The sequence below is a fragment of the Ricinus communis genome, chromosome 5 (assembly GCF_019578655.1).
Source record: "Ricinus communis isolate WT05 ecotype wild-type chromosome 5, ASM1957865v1, whole genome shotgun sequence".
Lineage (NCBI taxonomy): Eukaryota > Viridiplantae > Streptophyta > Magnoliopsida > Malpighiales > Euphorbiaceae > Ricinus > Ricinus communis.
This window is the reverse complement of record NC_063260.1, coordinates 25835305-25856077: the sequence shown is the minus strand read 5'-3', so window position 1 is coordinate 25856077 and position 20773 is coordinate 25835305. Positions and strand designations below refer to the sequence as shown.

Sequence of the window (20773 nt, the reverse complement as noted above, 5' to 3'; positions counted from 1 at the left end):
AGAGAATTTGTAAAAAATATTTACTTTATAAAAAAAATTATTTTTTATTTGGGTTCGTAATATTTTAAGTATAAAGAATAGACTTGATACAAATGAAGTGAAAATTCATTAGTTTTATTTTAGAACAAATGACTTGTTATGTAAAGAAAACATATTAAATTTGTTTTCAAAAATTTTCTAAAGTTTAGTTATAATTTTGAGAACATAAAAAGTTATTTTCTATTTTTATTTTAGAAAAATAGTACAAGTAAATATAAAGTCTTATTTTCTATCTTTATTTAAAAAAAAAAAAACTGACATAAATTTTCAATAAGTAAACATATTTTAAAATTCTTCCCTCTGATTTGTAATTAAAAGAGAAAGAAAAAGAACTCAAACTTAGATATTATACTGTCGTAATATGGCTTATGAGTTATGAAGGAAGAACAGACGTAACCAAAAAAGATATCTATTAATCTTATGAACATTTCAAATGAAAATACCTAACTCAGTTTAATTTGCTTCTATCCACGTTCATGTCTCAAGCAAATGATTTATGCATACGTATAGAATTAAACGAAGTAATTTCCTGTGGTATATATAAGTGTTTAAAAAAGGACAGATTAACGAATCTTCTGACCCTCTTTTGACATTATATGAAACCCTAAACACAGTTCTTTTGACTAAAAAACCATCATAGTCCATCTACCACGCATAGAAAAATTGAGAAAAAATAATAATATTACATTTACCATTATAATCCTAAAGTCTCAAAAGCAACTAGATGTTTTGATGTTTTATTAGAATGATTCGATTTTTCTTGTGTGTGTATATGCAAATATATGTATCTTTTCTAACAAAAATCTTACAATTACAAGTCTCAAAAGTCAAATCTTTACTAGATATGAACTTGACAGTTTTTGTGTGCAGAGCAATTCCACATCATTGAATTTTTTATTTTTTATTTTTTATTTTTTTTCTTTCGTCGAAACTGTAAAACACGTACATATACAGATATAAATAGTTAAAAAATATTTATACAATATTATATATTTCTGAAAATTACTAAGAAGTAGAAAAAGACAAATAGACTCCTCACTTTGTAGAGCAAAACAATTATCATGCAAAAGCTGTAGCTCAATGTCCTTCCAGTAACAAATAGACTTCTTCTTCTTCTTCTTCTTCTACCTTGTTTTAAACGCTCGACCCCATTAATAGTCAAGCATTAACCCATATTCAATCATAGCATTATGGTTCAATTTTTCTCCTTTCTATGCAAAATTAGGAAAGCATGTAATATGCGTATCTAACCTACTAATTAACAACAATTTTATAGTTAATAAGCTAAACTATTGGGGAAAAAATTAGAATAGTTTGCACGGATCAAAAGCTTTGGCAATTTCATAAGGATTGCAACTGGCATTAAACATTCAGATAGTTTAGTTTAATGGAGTATTTATTCAAATGTGTATATGAAATGATAAATGTCTCTTTTAACTCAATTAAAGTTTCAAATTCAAGCTTTAAATATGCAGCTGCATTCAAACTTTTAAAATAATAATTTATCACTTACAAAAATTATGTCTGACATATTTTATACTTCACTTCACTGGAATACTAGATAAAGAAAAGAAAAAAAGAATTAATGAAATATTTAAGAGGTTCACTAAACAAGCATATACTTAGCACCCATATCATCTCGGGGTACACAATATTATCATAAGAAAATAAAGAATAATTCATATACAGAGTTTACAAAAACTGCTTGAAACCGCCATTCAGAGTTTGCTAATAAACATTCCAGCTATATGTTATGCCAACCATATGACCAATCTTTATTAATTGCATAAATTGTAGTCCGTAATTTGGCTTCAAAATCATACCCATGATTTTTACAAAGCCTTTCCAGTTAACCACTGCCTCCCATGGGACCTAGGCTACTAAAAGATGCTCCATTTCTATTAATTTCGATACAACCTAGAGCAGGGAGCTACCAAGTGACAGAAACAACGGGATCAGTTAGAAGTTTGAATTCAAATCCTTAAAATATATAATTATTTCAGTTCATTCCAAATTCATTTAGAACTTTAATTTTACTAATTGTATTTATTCAAATCTAATTAATACTATTGGTATACTACTGAATTCATCCAAACTCGATTATATTTTTATATTTATCAATATTAGCCGAAAAATAGATACCTTACCCAAATTTATATAAACAATTTGAATTAGAACTATGTATTATAACACATTAAAGTCGCAAAAGATAATGGAAGAGTTGATCCACAACAGGAAAACTGACACTTTTGCTGAAATTTATACATATATAGACTTAGAAAAATGCGTGCCCACCTCAACAAAAACCATCAATCATCATGGATTAAGTAGTAAACGGTCCATCTTAGCTTTACATACGCATTTCTTTCTTCTTCTTTTTTGTTTTTCCCTGATTAGAAAGATTGTCCCATATCGAAAAGTGATTGTATTTAACGAGTTTATAATAGTTTAAACTAAATACCATTAGTATTTAGGGATTAATTTTTAGCTTATGCGCACAGACCCAATACGTCTATAATTATTGGATCAGTTGGAGTATGAACTCAAGTATTGTGAATAGCCGAGTGATTAGCCTATTAGGCTTTGTTCTAACACCGACAAAATCTCTTCTCTGTCTAAAAAACTTCAAAATGAAAAGATTTCATCTAAAAAAAAATGAATTTTTGTCAAATCTCCCGTTTTAATAAATAAGAAATTAAGTTATTTTAATAAGTTTAAAATCTATTAATTTGATGTGCATACCAACTAAAGATTATAAATAAATTCATGAAACTAAGAATTTATAAAATCTTAAACTTTTTTATAATCTCTTGATTTTATATAAATTTTAAAAATCCAATTCCAGACGAGACCCAAAAGTTTATTAGATGGAATTCAACATGATTGATCTTTTCACACTTATGCATACTGCATATGAAATTAGGAGTTTCAAATTTAAATTTTTCAATCCATTAATGTGAAACCTTTGTAATGCAATGTTACTGTAATAATAATAAACTAGTGTAGGGGGAGCCGACTAGGTCTTGATTGTGGCTTTAAACATGATTATAGAAAAGGTTGTTTCCTGTTTTGGTGGTGGATTGTACGAATGTTGGCTTTCAGTAATTGGAAGCTGTATAACAATTATTAATGTATTGACCAAATTTGCTGTCTCCTAATATGATGCTTTTTTAACTTAATTTAATTAGTAGCTTCCTTTAAATAGCACCAAAGACTCCATTGATCCAATAATAATTAATTTGATTAGCAGATTTTAGAATTGATATATGACAAAGCTGAATGTGACAATGGCTGCAACGTAACACAACAACAGTAAATAACCATGACAATGTGTTGACTTGGATTAACTTCAACGGCTGAGATTTTCTTGGAAAATTGAGTTTATATTTCAAAAAATAAATAATTACTTCTTGATAAATCATTAATTATGAATTTGATGGTCAATATTATATAGGTATAACCTATTATACTGACAATAACTTAGAATGACTTCAATTCTCTTTTTTAAATTATCAACAGATGTAATGGTGTTTTAGTATAACAAAACACTTCAAAAGAAAAAAGATGGAAATAATTTATAAAGATTGAAATCTAATTAGTTTTAGTTATTTTCGGCATTGATTAAAACTAAGTCTAGTTTTATTAGTACTCATTCATTTTAATTAAATTAATTTAAATCCAAATAAAATACTTATAACATAGTAAATTCGTTTTACTTCTATTTTCATTTTAGAATAATATAGTTATTAATAACGAAGTGGTCTAATTGGTATTTTTATTTATTAAATTTAAAAAAAAATCCTAAATTCTAGTATTTTCATTTACCATTAATCAAATGTCAATGGTTTGTTATTTTTATGATGAGTAATAAAAGATTTTTACTATTACGTGTAACACACCTGTAATAAATAAATGAATAAAAAAATGTGCATCAATGAATTCATTTCTAATCAATAAAAAATACCATGAAGAAGAAAAGAATAATATATATGAAAAATATTTTCTACAGCTAAATAATCCCTTGCTTTCTCCCAATAGTATAATTATAAGGGTTTAATACATTATTAAAAGTTAGGTATTATGATTTAGAACCGAAGTGTAAATGTTTTCTTTCTCTCAAGTCCTCTATTTATTCTTTATTAAAAAAGAAAAAGAAGAAGAAAAGACTTTTTATTTTATGAAACAACTCGTGAATACTTCAACAGCCTCTTTAATTTATAACAATGTCAAACCACAAACAAAGTGTATGTTGTGAAATGGAATATATAATTAATTTTGGACACCGAAATATGCATAAAATAATGAAACCCATTCCGAATTTTATGAAATGATGGTGCTGCTTTTTTCACCTTTATATAGATAAACAATATAAACTATCATTCTCCGGGTGGCCATTTCCATTGCACGTTCATGCTTTTTCTAAAGTGTTCTTATTTTATGGTATCTCTAGCTACTTTTTTAACATTTCTTTACATAATTTGAACTCGTACCTTCTAGATAAAAAGATTTATGTGTATAGATATTATGTTAGTTTCAATAATAATGGAGAGAGAAATAAATGGTTCATAAAAAAAAAAAAAGATTGATATAAATGTAAATTCCACTCACTTAATGGATTAATAAATATAATGTTATCTAATGTAAATATATATATATATATATATATTCGCAAGACTATTTTAGAATTGGACGAGTTTTAAATATTTTATCATTTTATTTGGTCTTTTATGAAAGACATCAAAGTTTGGCTTGAAACAGTTTTATAAAATAAATGGGAATGCAGTTTGGATTTAGTTAGAGCGGAAGTATGGCTAATTTGACTCACTTTTAACTTTGTTTTCTGTAGTGAAATTGATAGGATTAGGAAAATGACATCCAAATTGCTTGAGACTTGGACATGTGGGTTCTCATTAGCCTGATATTGTGCTCATAGCAGACATTATTTGTGGCTTCATATTCATAAGGAATAAAGAAAGTTCCACCGATAGCAGATATCAATTTGTCAATAAATTAATACTCTACCGATTAATTGTTTGTCTCCAAATATAAAAACTTAAATTTAATTTCTCCATAACCTTTTTTCTTAAACCAAAAAAAAAAGTCTTTGAAGTAATATAATAATAAACTTCAGTTTGAGCTTCAAAATGAGATACTGCATGAAGGAGAAAATTGAAGTAATTAGAAATAAATTTGTTGCCATAATGTTTCTATTTATAAAAATTTCTTTTGTTGTCAATAAGTTTTTTATATATATAGATTTAAGTTATGGATGGAGAGACTATAACTCGAGACATTCTTAAATTTTATAAATTAAAAACATTAATTATATTACTTCGTAATTAAGGAAGAGATTAATTTTATTGGATATTGTATTGGATTTTGAAAGAAACTTTCTCTTTTCACTTTTATGGGTGTTGAAGTTTTCTCTTGCGGAAGCATCATTAATGGTGAAAAAATAAACAAACTAAATAGAGCATTTAAACAATTAAATTTGTTAAAAAATATTTATAAAATTGAATTATAATTTAATGTTATCAAGTGAACCATACTTCATACAAAATTATATTTTATTGTTCATCACCATAATTGATAATTATTGAAATAGCAATGGAAAATAATGCATTTTTTATATTTAATTTTTATATCAAATTATATTTATTAATTCTCATGAATAAAGTATTTTATTTATTCTGAAAATTAACTAGAAGACAAAATATATTATTAAACTCTTAAATTTATCAAGTTTATTTTATTAAATTTTTTATTTTTTATTTTTTTCATTAAGCTCGTGTACTTTTACTTTTATTTTTATTAATTATTCAATGTTTTGAATAAAAAGTAAAAATAAAAATTACAGGAATTCAATAAATAAATTAATATCTCAATATATATATATAGTCTTTAATTCAATAAAATTGAAAATACAAGAATTTAATAAAATAAAGTAAAAATTTAAAAGCCTGATAAAATAAAACTAAGGAATTCTAAATTATTCAGGAGCTTAGTCTAAAACAAGAAGTACAAATATGGAACACATGCATATATGCTCATGACAATGGTTATATTGTATGATAAATTGGGTAGAGTCCTTCCTTTTATTAAAAATTCGAGAGAGAAGGACTCAGGAAATGACTCAAAATCAAGAATTAGGCTAAGGGCCCAAGTCAACTGAAGAGTTAGTACTCATGCTAAGTCTCGACAGACCCAAGATTATTAAATTTAAGGGCCCTGGCTACTTAGTCATGAATGGGCAGACGGGCCTAACTCAATGATCACATCTTGGAAATATTAATTTGCAGACAGTTGTTTCTACCAAACAATTCCTGATATATGATAATGACATAATATTTTTGGAAATGAAGCATTTTAACTGGATACTAAGCTTTACTTGGAAAAGGTAAATGCTGGATTAAACTACTCTGACCTTATATAATTCTAATTATGATTTCAAGATTGAAAACAACTAGAAACCTGGAATTCCTAATCTAAGATGTGCCACCGCAATTTAAATTCCATCGGTTAACACATAATTCTCTTTTGCTAATTCTAACAGGGAATAAAAATTGGAGGAGTTGCCGCTAATTTTCCAGTCAGCTTAAGTGAGTCTAAACAAATTTAATGACTATATATTAAAAATTAATTTAATCCTTAATCAGTCAAAAATAAAACATTGATTATATTAGAATTATAACATGTTTGATAAAATTTATAATTTTATTGTTGTAAATGATTACTGCTATATAAAAAATTTCATCAAGCGATTAGTATTGTAGTTTATAAGTTAGCTTCCAACTGATGAGGCCCAACAAAGGAAGCTTCTCCTAATTTGGTCTTATTAAACTCCTCAGAAGAATAAAGAACACAAACACATCAATTGCAAGTTGCAACCTTAAAAAACAATACTATAATATATTCCACTCTTGCATGGCTATTTAATTTTTCACCACTGCAAAACAGATTATAGTAATCGCTATCAAACCAAACCGACACGTCAACCAACAAATGTGCACGTGGTTTGACACCTTGTCCTAAGTCCTAACTTCAATGTATTGATATCCTTTTTTTCTTTTTTACTTAATTTGGCAGGGAATCATATCAAATAATGGACCCACCATACTCGATACGTTCTGGAAATGGCCACGTGTCTTATTAGTACCTATGAATCCCTAATGAACCAACCATGGACACAAATCCAAGCTGCATGTAATGTTTCTCTTCTTTATTTTTTCTTTTGATTAAAAATACTTGTACCTTGCCAATTTTTTTATTAACTAAAGGAAGATCATATTCTGGGTGGTTCTTTGAAAACTTGTCATAAACAGTACTGATGGAAACTTTATTATTAAATTAATAAACAGGTTAAATCTATTTTTAATACTAATTTCTGATAAAAATCCAACCCTATTTATCTATTTTCTTTTAAATAATCGGACGCAATTACTACTACTAATATGATTAAAGTGAAAATATCTTTATATTAATAGGTATTAATATAAATAAGAAAAATCTCATTATAATCAGCAGACTTAAAATGACTGGTTTTATATTTTAATTTTTTTATAACATTTGATAGCACAGTCCAGATAGCGACAAATTCTCTACTTCTACGTGCTAAAATAAATTCATAATAAGATGAATCATTTATTATTATAATAGGTATTAAATTAGTTGATATATCCTAATAGATCAATAGACTTGAATCATGTTTTTAAATGATTTTGATCAATTTAATTAGGTACCTGTCATCTATGTTTATTATGTTTATTGTTGAATTCTTTATACGTTTAATATACAAATTAAAAGAATACATAATATAGACTAGGTATTTTCATATAGAAGTACTCCCACACTGTAACTTTTTAAGTCCTATTAGATTTCTAACTATGGTCTCCAATCAAAAGTTCACTACGAGGACCATTATATGAAAACTTGGACTTGAATTGCAGAACAGTATAGAGTGGTGACCAAAAGATTTAGGTCTAAAGTGGCTAAACATAGGACCTCTTTTAAGTAGTCGTGTAAAAACAAGATAGGATATGCATATTCAGACATTTTTGTCAGTTCTACAACCCACTGAGGGGAGCAAATGGTTTATCAGTTCAAAAGATGAAGCAGTCATATCAATTGAAAGTAACCCAACACCAGAAAGATCAAAATGAGGAAAGTGAGAATGGAAGAAGATGTAGGAAAATAGTTCGATAAGTGTGATGGTCGGCTGCTTATGCGGAGCAACAAAATCACATTTGAATTGACTAATCTTATGAATAACCATTAATTAGGGTACACATACTCAATTATTGTCAAAGATGCATGTAGAATTTGATCAATGAGGCAAGCAGAGGGGGGCCACAAACAAATCAGTCGGGACCTTCTTGTTTGGGTGGATATATATATATATATTGTTGAATTTATGCCCCTGAGACTTTTGGTTATTGCACTATATGGCTAGAAGCACATATTTTTCTTTTTTTTTTTTTTGGTTTCCTAAAGTCACTAAATATTATAAAATAAAATTTGGGTCTTAATCTCATAGCTTCACAATCTTGTCCATAATAAGAAAAGAACCCTTAAACGAAAGAGAAAATATAACTCAAAAACTGTTCGAGTCTTAGTGAGTGAATGAGAAAGATATGGTAGCATTATAAGCATTAAGCAGGACAAAAGTAAGTTTGTGCAATGCAATCTGCTCCTAATTGTCCTCCTTATCCATTAGAGGAAAGACGTGTTCAAAGAGAACATTGTTGGTCGTAATTAATTGATTACATTTAGGCCCTACGTGCATGTCTAACATTGACAAACTCTTGTCTGTGAAATCTGAGCCAAGACACTCTTTCTCTTTGCCGCACCTATCACCATGAAACAATTATCTTTCTATAACCAATGTTTTATTTAACAATTTTAAATCAAAATCTATATTCTTTTATCATACAAGTCATTCGGATTTAAATAACTTTTCTAATTAAAATGTAACCAAAGTACATTTAATATCACATTCTACTACCTTTAAAAAAGTGACTCTTGAGAATTATATTATTCTTTTTTTCAAAAAGGAAGAACATTGAAATTGAAGTGATCCCCATAAGTTACAATTGGGTACGTAGTATACAAAAGTTTATCTGCCAGCCAGTTTCCATGCATGCGCATAATTGCTATCACAGTTAATATGTTTTAAACTTAAATCTTTTATTCTCTTCTGAATACCTATGGGCTCAGTTTTACTTCTTGGTTTTGGCCGTGATTGTGAGTACTTAATTAATTTAATTTTTATTTTGGAAGAATCCAGTTATAATTAATACTTGAAATCTTCATTGAAATGCTTTTAATTTGAATATTACCAATTGGAGTGTAGGACATCACATGTACGCTAATTAATACTTGAGATCTTCATTAATTAACAAGACAATTGGAGATCAATCCATTCCCTTCTATTCCAAATGTGCTGCTCTCCTTCTACTAATTTGTTATAGGTCTAATAGTCTAAAAAATTTAAATCTTTATAAATATTTGTTGTTTTGACAATTTTTTTTAAAATTATCAATTTAACTATAATTTAGCCAATTGAGTGCAATTTTAGCTCAATTGAGTTGTTTTTTAAAATTGAGCAAGGTGAATAATGACATTATCACCGATTAGAAAATTAAAAATCTAAATTGATGGGTTTTAATGCCATATTATTTATACATATTGTATAATTTTGAATTCCCATCTCCTAAATGGCATATTTACATTGCTTAATTTTGACTAATAATTCAATTTGGTTAAAATTATACTCAATTGGTCAAATTATAGCTAAATTGACAATTTTTAAGAAATTGGTTAAAATAGCAAATTCTTACAAAAAAATTAAATTTCTTAAGCTATTAGGCTGTGATTATATTATTTTTTCTCTTACATTAGAGAAATTACTAGCGTAATTAACTTTCAAATAAGTAATATTTGGTAATGGATTGAAGAAACGAGAATAAAATTAGAGTAACTATTATATAATTAAGAGATTTATAATAATTACAGGTTTATTGTTGATCAATTGAAATTGTATATAGATAATTAAGGGTATTTTAGAGCGTTAATGATTTGTTTCTATATATAATATGGTATAAAGATGTGTTTTACCTCACTTTAGTTTTTCTTGTCTACATTCAGGAAATAATACAAAAAATGAGAATTTGAGCTTAAAACGCACTAATGGGCGTAATTGGACTGCAGCTATTAAAGGCTCAAGTATCAGACACGTGGGCTATTAATAGTTTGGGCCTAGCTTAATTCATTAAGGCCCAAAAATGGAAGTTTAAGTAATTATTATATAATTAATGGATAATTATCATTTGAGTTGTTTAGTTTGTTTAGGACAATAAGGGATAGACTATAGGAGTTGTGTGTGGAGAAAATAACTTTAGAGAAGGGAATCTCTACAAGAAGTAGAGGTGAATTAGAATAGGGAGTTCTTTGGCTACTGGGTCTCTAGGAAGAAGGGTTCCATTATTCTCTGCAGAAAATTCTGGAGTTCATCATTTTTGACATCTTGCTAGCTTGTGTTGCATCATTCTTTGAAAAACCAGAGAAGCTTTTCGAATACGTGGAGAAAATGACCAATCTTCTTCCTTCCTTGAAAAGCCTTTGAACTTTTAGGGAGTTTTAATTTTCTGTTTTATGAATCTTAAGTCTTTCTATTTAATTACAATGATCATTGGATTAAGTATATTAGGCTAAGTCCAATAAGTGTTTAGTTTGGATTTTTACTTATGTATGAACCTTATATATTTTGAGTTTAATGAAAGATTTCTTTTCCTTCATATGTTCATTAGTTTCATCTATTATTATTGATGGACCATCATATCAATTTAGTAATAATATGTGTTATAAAAATCTTTAAGTTAAAAATATTAGAGACATCATCTTTACTTTAATCTATGTTGGTATAAGAAACCTAAGTTGCATCATTAGCTTCAGTGACTTGGGGAAAATGCACATCACCATCTCATTTGTTAAATTAAGGCTTAAGGGAATTAAGGGAATTAAGAAAATTACTAAGTAAAAGCTATACTAAATGTTATTTTATCATATAGTTCATATTAATCATTCTAGTTGGATATTTACTTTCTGGTTATTTAATTTCTTTTATTAAACTAAGATTATTCTCAAAACATCGGCTTAGAGTGTTTATATTTACTTTCAGTAATTTGTGTGATAGTTGGTCTTCATAACATATGCTCTACAATTCTTTGTAAGATCGACCTCGTGGTGAGCTTACCCGAATTACCATTCGATTCGTACACTTGCAAATACTTATTTAGACACATTAATTGCACACATAATAATTGATTAAATAATATATAATTTAATAATTGAAAATAACGATGAAATATAAAAATGTAAATTTGCCCCTCCCTTTTTCTCTTTTATTTTTACCAAACAACGGAAAATTATAAACTCTTCCACCCCGTAACAAAGATGATCTTAGATTTAAAAAGCATACACGTGTCATACTAAACTTCTATAGACCACCAAAAAACTCTGTAGAAAACTTGATTTATTTTTCTTAATCACACAAACAAATTAACGAAATACAACTAATTACTCTACAAACAAAAGGCATGTGCAGATTATATACTCAAGTCAGTTAGGTAAGATTTCTATTGTCTAAAATGGTAAGAAAATCAAAACTTTCCTGTTAACAGCAACAATAGTTTCACGCGCCACGCACCCATGTCTCCCTTCTAACAAGCAAGCCAAAATCAAAGACATTTCACATTATTCAAGCATTATATATATAAGCTATAAATATCTGTCTCTTTAAGAAGCTGTAAAAGAAAAGGAGAGAGAGATAGATACTGATAAAAACAAAAAAAGGGTATTATTATTATGAAGAAGTTCTTTTTTTTGAAATCTTTGTCAAGATCAGTCCACGATGAAGAAGATCATCAGCAACAGAATGAGACCAAGATTGCAGATGATGGTGGGACGTGTACATCGCTAACGGTGTGGAGAAAGTCACTTATAATTAACTGCAATGGATTTACAGTGATTAATTCACATGGAGATTTAGCTTATCGTGTGGATAGTTATATGGTTCGTCCTCATGAACTTATTCTCATGGATGGTTCTGGAAAATCTGTCCTTACAGTGCATCGACGAAAGGTAATTATTTACCTTCTTTTCAGATATATATATATATATATGTATATATAATGGGTATATGATTTAAGAGATCAAACGTACGGCTTAATCTAATATAGATGAAGTTCTTGCAGAAGCTTGGATTGGGAGATAATTGGGAAGTGTGCGCAGGGGAAGTAGGTAGATATTGTTCAACAACAACTGAATTGACAAAGAAGCCAATTTGGAGTGTGAAGAAACATATCAGCATACTACGAGGAAATGACAATGTACTTGCACATGTTTATAGAGGTAGCTGCATAGAGAAAAGAAATAATTACTCATATGTTATTGAAGGTTCTTATAGGCAGAGATCATGTAAAATCATGGATGAATCAAGAAATGTTGTCGCAGAAATCAAGAGGAAAGAAGCAATGGTAGTTGGGGTTTCTTTTGGGGTTGAAGTTTTCTTATTAGTTGTACAGCCAGGGTTTGATCCTGGATTTGCTATGGCTCTTGTTTTATTGTTGGATCAAATGTTTTCATAGATTAATACATGTTTTTATGCTTTTCTCTTTTTTTTCATTTTTAGTTTGTTAGGTTTGTTTTTGGATTTGATTAGAATAGTTTGTGTTTGTGTATCTTCTGGTGACAGGGAAGGAAATTGGACCCAAAAAAAAAAAAAAGCAAATGGAGGAGGACTTGATCTTGCCCCTGCACTACTTCTCTCTGGCTTTGCACAATTTCAACTTTTTTATTTAAAGAATAAAAATAAAATTGAAACGAAATTAACAAGGAAGTGGAAGAAGTGTTGGGTTACCAGTTAAAGCAGTTGTTCTAAATTCCCAGATTTTGTCTTTTCAAAGACCGAGTTCTCTTCTTTTTTTTACGGTCAAAAAGGAAAAGGGCAAATTAAAGAACAGTCCAACTTTTCAAAGCTGCAACATTTGAGGTTTGAGGCCCTCTCTTCTCTTGATGCTTTTCCTTTTTTTCCAAAAAAAAAAAAGAAAAAGCAAAATAACACATTCCATCTAGTTATACTGAAATAGTAAAACAAAACCAAATTTTTCAACATGGAGATGCGGGGTATCGATCCCCGTACCTCTCGCATGCTAAGCGAGCGCTCTACCATCTGAGCTACATCCCCACTTGTTCTTTATGTGGTCCTGCTAACTTAAGTTTCATTTTCTTCTCTTTCTAAGGCCCTCCCTTCAGCTTCATTGAAGAAAATGGCCGAGCAATCATCCATCTAAGCTATCTAAGCAGTGAAGAAAGAAATGAAATTTCTATTACCTTTCCAATGATCTACACAAGGCAAAGAATTTCTCTGCTGTAAACTACATGTCTACTTAATGTTACAACATTTCTGACTGTTCAACCCTCGAGAAGAACAGCTGCAACAAATTCCAACCCACCTACAGTGTAGCCCTACAACTACAACAACCCCACTATGTACATCAACCCAGTTTGGCGGGCACTGTAAAATCACAACAATTGACTGGTGTTTTATCAGTCCTGCCTGTCACATTCCCGGTTCCAATCCGTTCGAATTAATTTATGGAATTTCTGTTGACCATTGCAACTTCTGTGCAAAACCTTAGCAGGCGGCGGAGTCATACATGATTGCTTAACAATGCAGGCTGTCGAGTCTCTGACTGATTTATTCGGTGATGATCTACTTGATTTGGGCGTAGACCAGTTTATTGGCCCCTTTCGCACACCATTCACATGTGAGAGATAATTCTTGTTCTCAATTGTTGAGAGTTTAAGTCTCTTTGATGTCAGTGTATGGTCGACACTATTTTTTTCCATCTGATCAGACCCCATAACTAAAGTCGAGGGTGCAAATATATCTTCAGGTTTCTCAGCTGATTTTGACTTGCGAGCTTTCATAACCTTTTGTGAGGGTTTCTTTGGCCACTTTACCATTCCATCTTGGTTTAACCTCGAGGTAGAAGTGGCAATGTCATACAATGTTTGAGCAGCCGCCAACAATCTTGGACATTGCCCAACTGTCACAAATATAAACGAGTAAGAATGCTTATACCAGTCAGTTAAATTCCTTGACTCGGACAAAAAACCAGCAACAGACCACTACATCTTGATTGCTTGCACAAACATGGGTAAGAGCAACAAATTGCTGCCAAGTCTAGGTAACAAGCAAATAAAGTTACTAACTATAAATCATACCTTTTCTATGATTCTTCAGGTCACTTCCAGATTCTGAATTTGCAAGAAAAATGACTTCATTAAAGCTATTTAAACATTTTGATACATCCAAATTAAACTCAACTCTCAAAAGATGACCCCAGAATAACTCACCCTTAATGAAATCTGTGCCGAGGGAGGAAGGGAGGGTCAGAGAAGTATCTGATATTGATGAACCCCAATTGCCCTGAGGAACAAATGTAGATGAAACAATATTATTTCCTGGGACAGCAAGCTTTGGTCCACTTGAAGGAACTAGGGTATCATCATAAGCCAATGACTCCAAGTCTATAAGACATTTAGGGACAATCCCAAGTGAATTGAAAGTGTTCCCCAATTTCACCCATCTTCCTTGGCATGTGCTCCTACTTGTTAAAAGCTTATTTGCATCAGAATTCGTCCTACAATTGCCACCAAATGTATGTGACCAAGGAAAAGGGGGCAAACTAGGTCGACGAGATGCTTGTTTTCCTGGGCGTGGATCAGGAGCATTCCTTGAAGATACAGCAGGCTTGGCTGCATCAAGAAGCAAAGCCTCTAAATCCTTGGGTGGAGGAAGTGCCAAGCGTTCCAGTGTACCTTTAGGTTGCTCGAATGAGAGATTGAGAAAATTTGCAGAACTTTCACGCTTGCTGCAAGATTCCTGCAACTCCAGAAAGTAAAAGAATTGGCAAATGCAAGACTAATCATTAGCATTAATGTCTGTGAAAGAAAAGATCAGGGAAGGAAGAAAAACTGCAGAATTAGCACTGAATTACAAGTGGGTGACATAGGTTTAAAATGTTATTCTATAACTCATTGAAAACTAGGCCAATAGTTGTGCACACAGCAACGAGGAAGAGGGAGAGAAATTTACATTCTCCTGTCCTACATCCAGAAAATCATCTTAGATCTTGTAAGTTGTAACTAACCTTATTATATGAACATAATTCTGTCATAGATGAATCACCATTATCTCCATTTCCCACAATAGAAATAGAGGTAGTTTGGCCTGTGGGTATTATCTCATTGGAACAGCTATCTATCTCAGCAAAATTCTGGAACTGTGCAGATCTAGTTAGCTGAAGAATAGAGCAAGCCTTTCTAACTGAATGCAGAACGCTTTCGGTTGTGTTTGTTGCTTTCTTTCCCTTATCTTTGCCTAGTTTAGGACACTCATAAATGCCTTGAAGGAGATCATCCAATGATAAATCATCAACAAGTTTAGTGATGTCATGAACATCAGTCTTCAGACCATATAATCCTGATATTACATGCAAATGGACATAAATGAGTTTTATGCAAGTCAAGCCAAAGAAAGAAAACAGATAGCCGATAAAATTAATCATCATTATAAAAGTACAAAGTCGTAAACCATTTTCAAAACAAGAGGCCAGGACAAAAAAAGTCGGTGCAATTTTACAATAGAAATTAGTTGCAATCAACAGCATGATGCATTCTGGAAAATACATTTTAAGTTTGTATTATGTCAATGTTTCTGTAGTATATACAGTGGCAAAGGCAGCAACAGAAAAGACATCCTTCAAATTGCTATAAGAATCAATCATAAGAGAGAAAAGTATTTTGTGTGACCACAACATACCAAAGAAGTTGTTTCCTGCAGCAGCTGAACTAAAGCTCGCCAAACTTGCCTTAACAGAAAAGGAATCATACTTAGTCTTCGTAAGAACTTTAGAATTTCTCCTATCACCTCGTTTGCTGCTGAAGTTGTTCCTTTGTTTTGCTGATTGAGTTTTCTCTAAATGTTTATTAGAGATGACAAAATTAGCACCAAAAAGCTACCCATTTAGACAACTTAAAAAGAAATGCTAATCTAGCAGAACTTCAAATACATAATCAGAGGAAAATACTTGGTTATTCTTCAGCACTAACCAAATTTCAGGGATTCAAACAATCTTTAACGAACTATTAAAATTAAATTCAATCAGAGATATACATCTCATATCTGAGGTTTTGACATAAATATCATGTAACGAATAAAATTAATGGCAATAGAAAAAAGTATGTCCCTAGAGAATATATAGGGAAAAGATGATTTTTCTGTCCAAATAATTGATTAAAGCATGCAGGTATCTTGATAATCCCAAGTACAGGAAACAATACATGTTAATGAACATACCATAAAGCATTATACATATAATAACACTGCATGAATTCACAATAGCTTCCATCACTGTAAGATCACGCATTGTATGTAAGGATTAACACCATTTGAATGAACTAAGGACAGAATACAAGCATAGTGTAAAAGAAAAGTCCACTGAGAATATCTCTACAGTGATAACAGTGCTGGTATGCTTCACGTCACTAAGAAATCAGAACTTCAAGTAGACAAGCACAATTCATACAGCAGGGTTAGTTTACTTTTGAAGGAAAATAGCATTACCATTAGATTCACATTTGATTGGATGTGATACTTGCTTACTACATGCTTCTTTTGCGTTATCAATGGTAGCTGGATCTGTAGTATCTTCTAATAAAGTTACTCGTGGTCTTTTAGAACATCCACTACCACTTCTTGACACTTGTCCTACTTTTCTTTGCACTTGCACTTCTTCATGCCTAGGAATCCAGGAAGGAATTTTTGCACTGCCAAAATGGAGCTGTTTAGACACATCTTCACTAGGAAAGCTAGGCCGATGACTAGTATGCTGACAAAGTTCAGGAGCTGGAACCTTATTCAATGGCGTGGATTCCAAAGAGTTCACTGCGCTTGTTGCATCTGATATTCAGAATCGCAAGAGCATTAGTTTAAATCATATAATGTAAAATAGCATACTCCCACAAATGACAAAAGGAAAACTCATAAATTTTATAGCTATATAAATTACAACAATAACTTAATGGCTCACAAGCAATAAGTTCCAACTTAGTTACTAAAGTAGAAAAGTCCTTCCAATTGTAGCCCCCACAAGTAATTTCATTGAATTGTTATAATCCAATTCAGATTTTTGTGCACGAGAAATTATTAAGCATACATTAATTGCTAACTAACAAAGGGTGGAATTTTTCTTCTGGTCATATTCGTAAAAGCAGTTATTTCATTACCACATAATTCCACAAAGCCCTAATACACTACAGATTTACCTGAAACCTAATTCAAACTATCAAAGAATCAAGAAAAGCAAGAATCGCTAGCTGTATCCAGAACATTTAAGGATAAAAACTACCCAATGATGAAAACAAGTCAATGACTCAATCGAGAAACTTCTCAGGCTCTATCAGTTGTCATCTTTTGATATGTGTGAGCCATTAGTCTTGCAATAGTATAACTATAGATCTGGATTCTGAAGCTTTTCCCTAACTTTAAAGAGACCCTTAATACAGAAAGAGCTACTACTACTTACTAGAAAATTATCTAAAGAGAACCTAAATAACTTATAATTTAATTAACAAAACAGTTATTTTTTTAAGAAAAAAATGAACAGAAAGAACAAATTATCTTATATGCTTTAAAATAAAAATAGAAATTAAGACAAAGAAATCACCTTTCTCACTAAGCAAGGAATTACAAAGCTCCACCTCTGCCTCCGCCTCCATCACCGTAACCCTATCTCTACCACCAAACAGCTCCGGTGCCGCCCCCGCCGCCGCCGCAAGAGCAACAGGATAATTTAATTCGACTGCGTCCATTTCCAATGACTTAAAGACACATGCTTTCCGATCTGTAAGAAAACCACAGAGTCAAGATTCAAGAGTCAAGTATAACGAGTTGGATGAAACGGCGACGTTTTCCGAATAAATTTGATGTCGGAGAAATCGAGGAAATGAATGGATAATTTTTAGAGTAAGAAAGTAAACTGAAGTGTATTCTTTTTAGACTGAAGAAGAGCATGCGCTTTTGCGGCTAAGTAGAGAAAGGGAGAGAGGAGAGGTGTGCGTTTTTAGGGCAAAACATTTTCGAGATAGAGAAAAAGAGGTATATATAGTTTTCGGGATTTGGTCTGTTTATTTTTGATATTGTGGAATATTCCGGTGAGGTGCACGCCGTCGGCGTTATTTATGACGGCTAGTTCTTGTGTGTCTTGGGGTGATTTTGTCATTGGTTTTGTGACGTGGACCTGTCCAATCAGAAATTGTTGTTCAGGGCATTTTGGTCATTTGAATTTTCCTTATCCAGCGACAAGAAATGAGAGAAACAGAGAAATGGAATTTGTCAAAACTCTACTCCACGTGTGGACTTTCGCAAGATCGGACCAATCAAATTGTAAAACGTTGTATGAAATGTTTGACTGGAATTACCAGAGAACCCTTGAGCTTTTTGCTTTTGCAAGTGGCACCAGCATATCTATTTTCTTACATGTATTTTCCATTGAACACCACTGTGCTTTTGGGCTAATTTTGAAAAAATTGCAAAAAAAAAAAAAGGGGTCGATCATAGCTAGCTTGGAAAATTATGGTACATTGGTATGCATTAGGGCTTGGATTTTTTAAATATATAATCTGAAAAATTATATTTTAGATTTAGGCTGGAGTTGAATTTTATTTTAATTAGAAGCCTATTAGGAATTTATATAAATATAGATTTCAATCAACCTTTATAATTAAGTCGAGTTTTACTATTTATAATTCATTTTAGTTGGTTTCTTACTTTTTAAAATCCGTCTAAGATCATCATACTTTTAAATCTATTTAATTTGGAATCAGTTTTCACATCGACAAACATAATTAATTATAACATTTGTAGCCACGGTAGAATGCATTATCTATTTTATTGGATTATTAAAATGACACTGATATAAATATGTTTTTTTCTTTTTTAAACAAGTATGAATTAAAGAATAGTACCACTTGGATGTTGCTTTTAGAAAGTTGTTAGTGCATGTTATTTGATTAATAAATGCTAATGGTGTTTAAGCATCCCACAGAGCTTCTTTCTTTAACATGTATCAAATGTCAGGCAAGCAATTGTATCGACTGAATAATACTAAGAAATGTTCAAGAAAAGCTTATTAGGTTGTGGAGAATTTGTGGAGAATTTGTGAGGATTTGCCTTTTTTCTAGATGAATTTGCACTACGTTGTTACTGTTATAGACAGTATAATATTAATTTTAGTAACGTATTCTCCATAATCTTGACCAACCATATGGGGGTGCTTACAGGGATTATAGCAATCTCTATATATATATATATATAATATATATATAGTATTAATTTATGCTTGTATATTTAATTGTTGACACATAAAATTTTTGTATTGATATGTGTATTTATTTTTGACACATGAAATTCAAATTTATATGTAATTTTATAATTTTTTTATTAATTTATTAATTAATAAGTTACATTCTGAATTAAATATTGACTTTAATTTTAAAAATAATATATCAATTATATTTTAATATTATATTAACTAATAAATAGTTTCCTAATAAGATAATGATACTAATTTTATTTAAAAATATAGTATATTAATTATATTTTAATATTATATTAACTAATAAATTAATTTTCTAATTAGATAACAGTTCTAATTCTAAAAAATAACATCTTAACTTATATTTTTAATATTATATTAAATTATATAATAATTTCTTATTTTAGAAAAATAATCAATTATTTTAATAATATTAATTTATATAATATTAAAATTAATTAATTAATATTTTTCAAATAATTTTTATATTATTGCACTAATAAAATTTTAAAATCTTAAAAGATTAAGAATAATATTTAAAAATAATTAGTTTATTATTATTTATTAAAATAATATAAATTAATATTAAATATTAGAAATTTTATTAAATTATATTTATTAATTTAATTTTATAATTAAAATAATAATAGCGACCGTGCGCAACGTATGGATAAATGACTACTGATTACTTTTTTCTAAATAATCCAAAGTCATTGGATGTGTGGTATTGCCCTATATAATTAAAGAGAATGAAACACAATTTATAGATGCAGACAACATATACATTGGAAGAATATGTTTGCTGATAACCCATCATATATTGGAAGCTCCCTTTTACTGTATGGGATAATAAAAAATTAAAGGTTTTTTTTTTTTTATAAATAAAATAAAACAATGTCTTGTTTAACATAATGAAAAGAAAAAAGAAAAAAAATATTGGCCTAATTATAAATTAAATTCTAAACTTTATATTTTTTAATAATTTTATTTAATTATTTCAAAATTTTAAAACAAATTTTTATTTTTTTATTTGCGATAGTAAAAAAATAATATACGAAGTCGACATTACTTACTAAAAGAATAATATTTATGTATCAGTAAAAATAAATTATCTTATACTTAATTGTACGATCATTAAAAATATCATATGTGCATTATTTTACATATTATATATCTAAATGTAATAAATTTTTTATTAATTTAATAATTTTTAAATTAGTAAACAGAATTAACTTGCCATATTATTTTTTTCATTATAAAATTTTAAAAATTGTTACAAATAAATATTTTTT

General features: G+C 29.7%; 2 protein-coding genes and 1 non-coding gene across 3 annotated transcripts; 1 reads left to right on the top strand and 2 right to left on the bottom strand.

The window, feature by feature from the left end:
* Positions 1-11840: 11840 nt before the first annotated feature.
* LOC8288043 (protein LURP-one-related 17) lies at positions 11841-12720 on the top strand. Its single transcript, XM_015729045.3, has 2 exons — positions 11841-12177; positions 12291-12720. The coding sequence occupies exons 1-2, from the start codon at positions 11902-11904 to the stop codon at positions 12681-12683; spliced, it is 669 nt and encodes a 222-aa protein (XP_015584531.1). The 5' UTR covers positions 11841-11901; the 3' UTR covers positions 12684-12720.
* A 489-nt stretch (positions 12721-13209) lies between these two features.
* On the bottom strand, positions 13210-13282 carry TRNAA-AGC. Its single transcript has one exon. It is a non-coding gene; the product is annotated as a tRNA-Ala (tRNA).
* Positions 13283-13401: 119 nt separating this feature from the next.
* On the bottom strand, positions 13402-18257 carry LOC8287444. The gene is made up of 7 exons (XM_015715176.3): positions 17832-18257; positions 16730-17065; positions 15926-16081; positions 15255-15586; positions 14458-14986; positions 14326-14358; positions 13402-14147 (listed from the first exon to the last, which is right to left on the bottom strand). The coding sequence occupies exons 1-7, from the start codon at positions 17974-17976 to the stop codon at positions 13645-13647; spliced, it is 2034 nt and encodes a 677-aa protein (XP_015570662.2). The 5' UTR covers positions 17977-18257; the 3' UTR covers positions 13402-13644.
* Positions 18258-20773: the final 2516 nt, after the last annotated feature.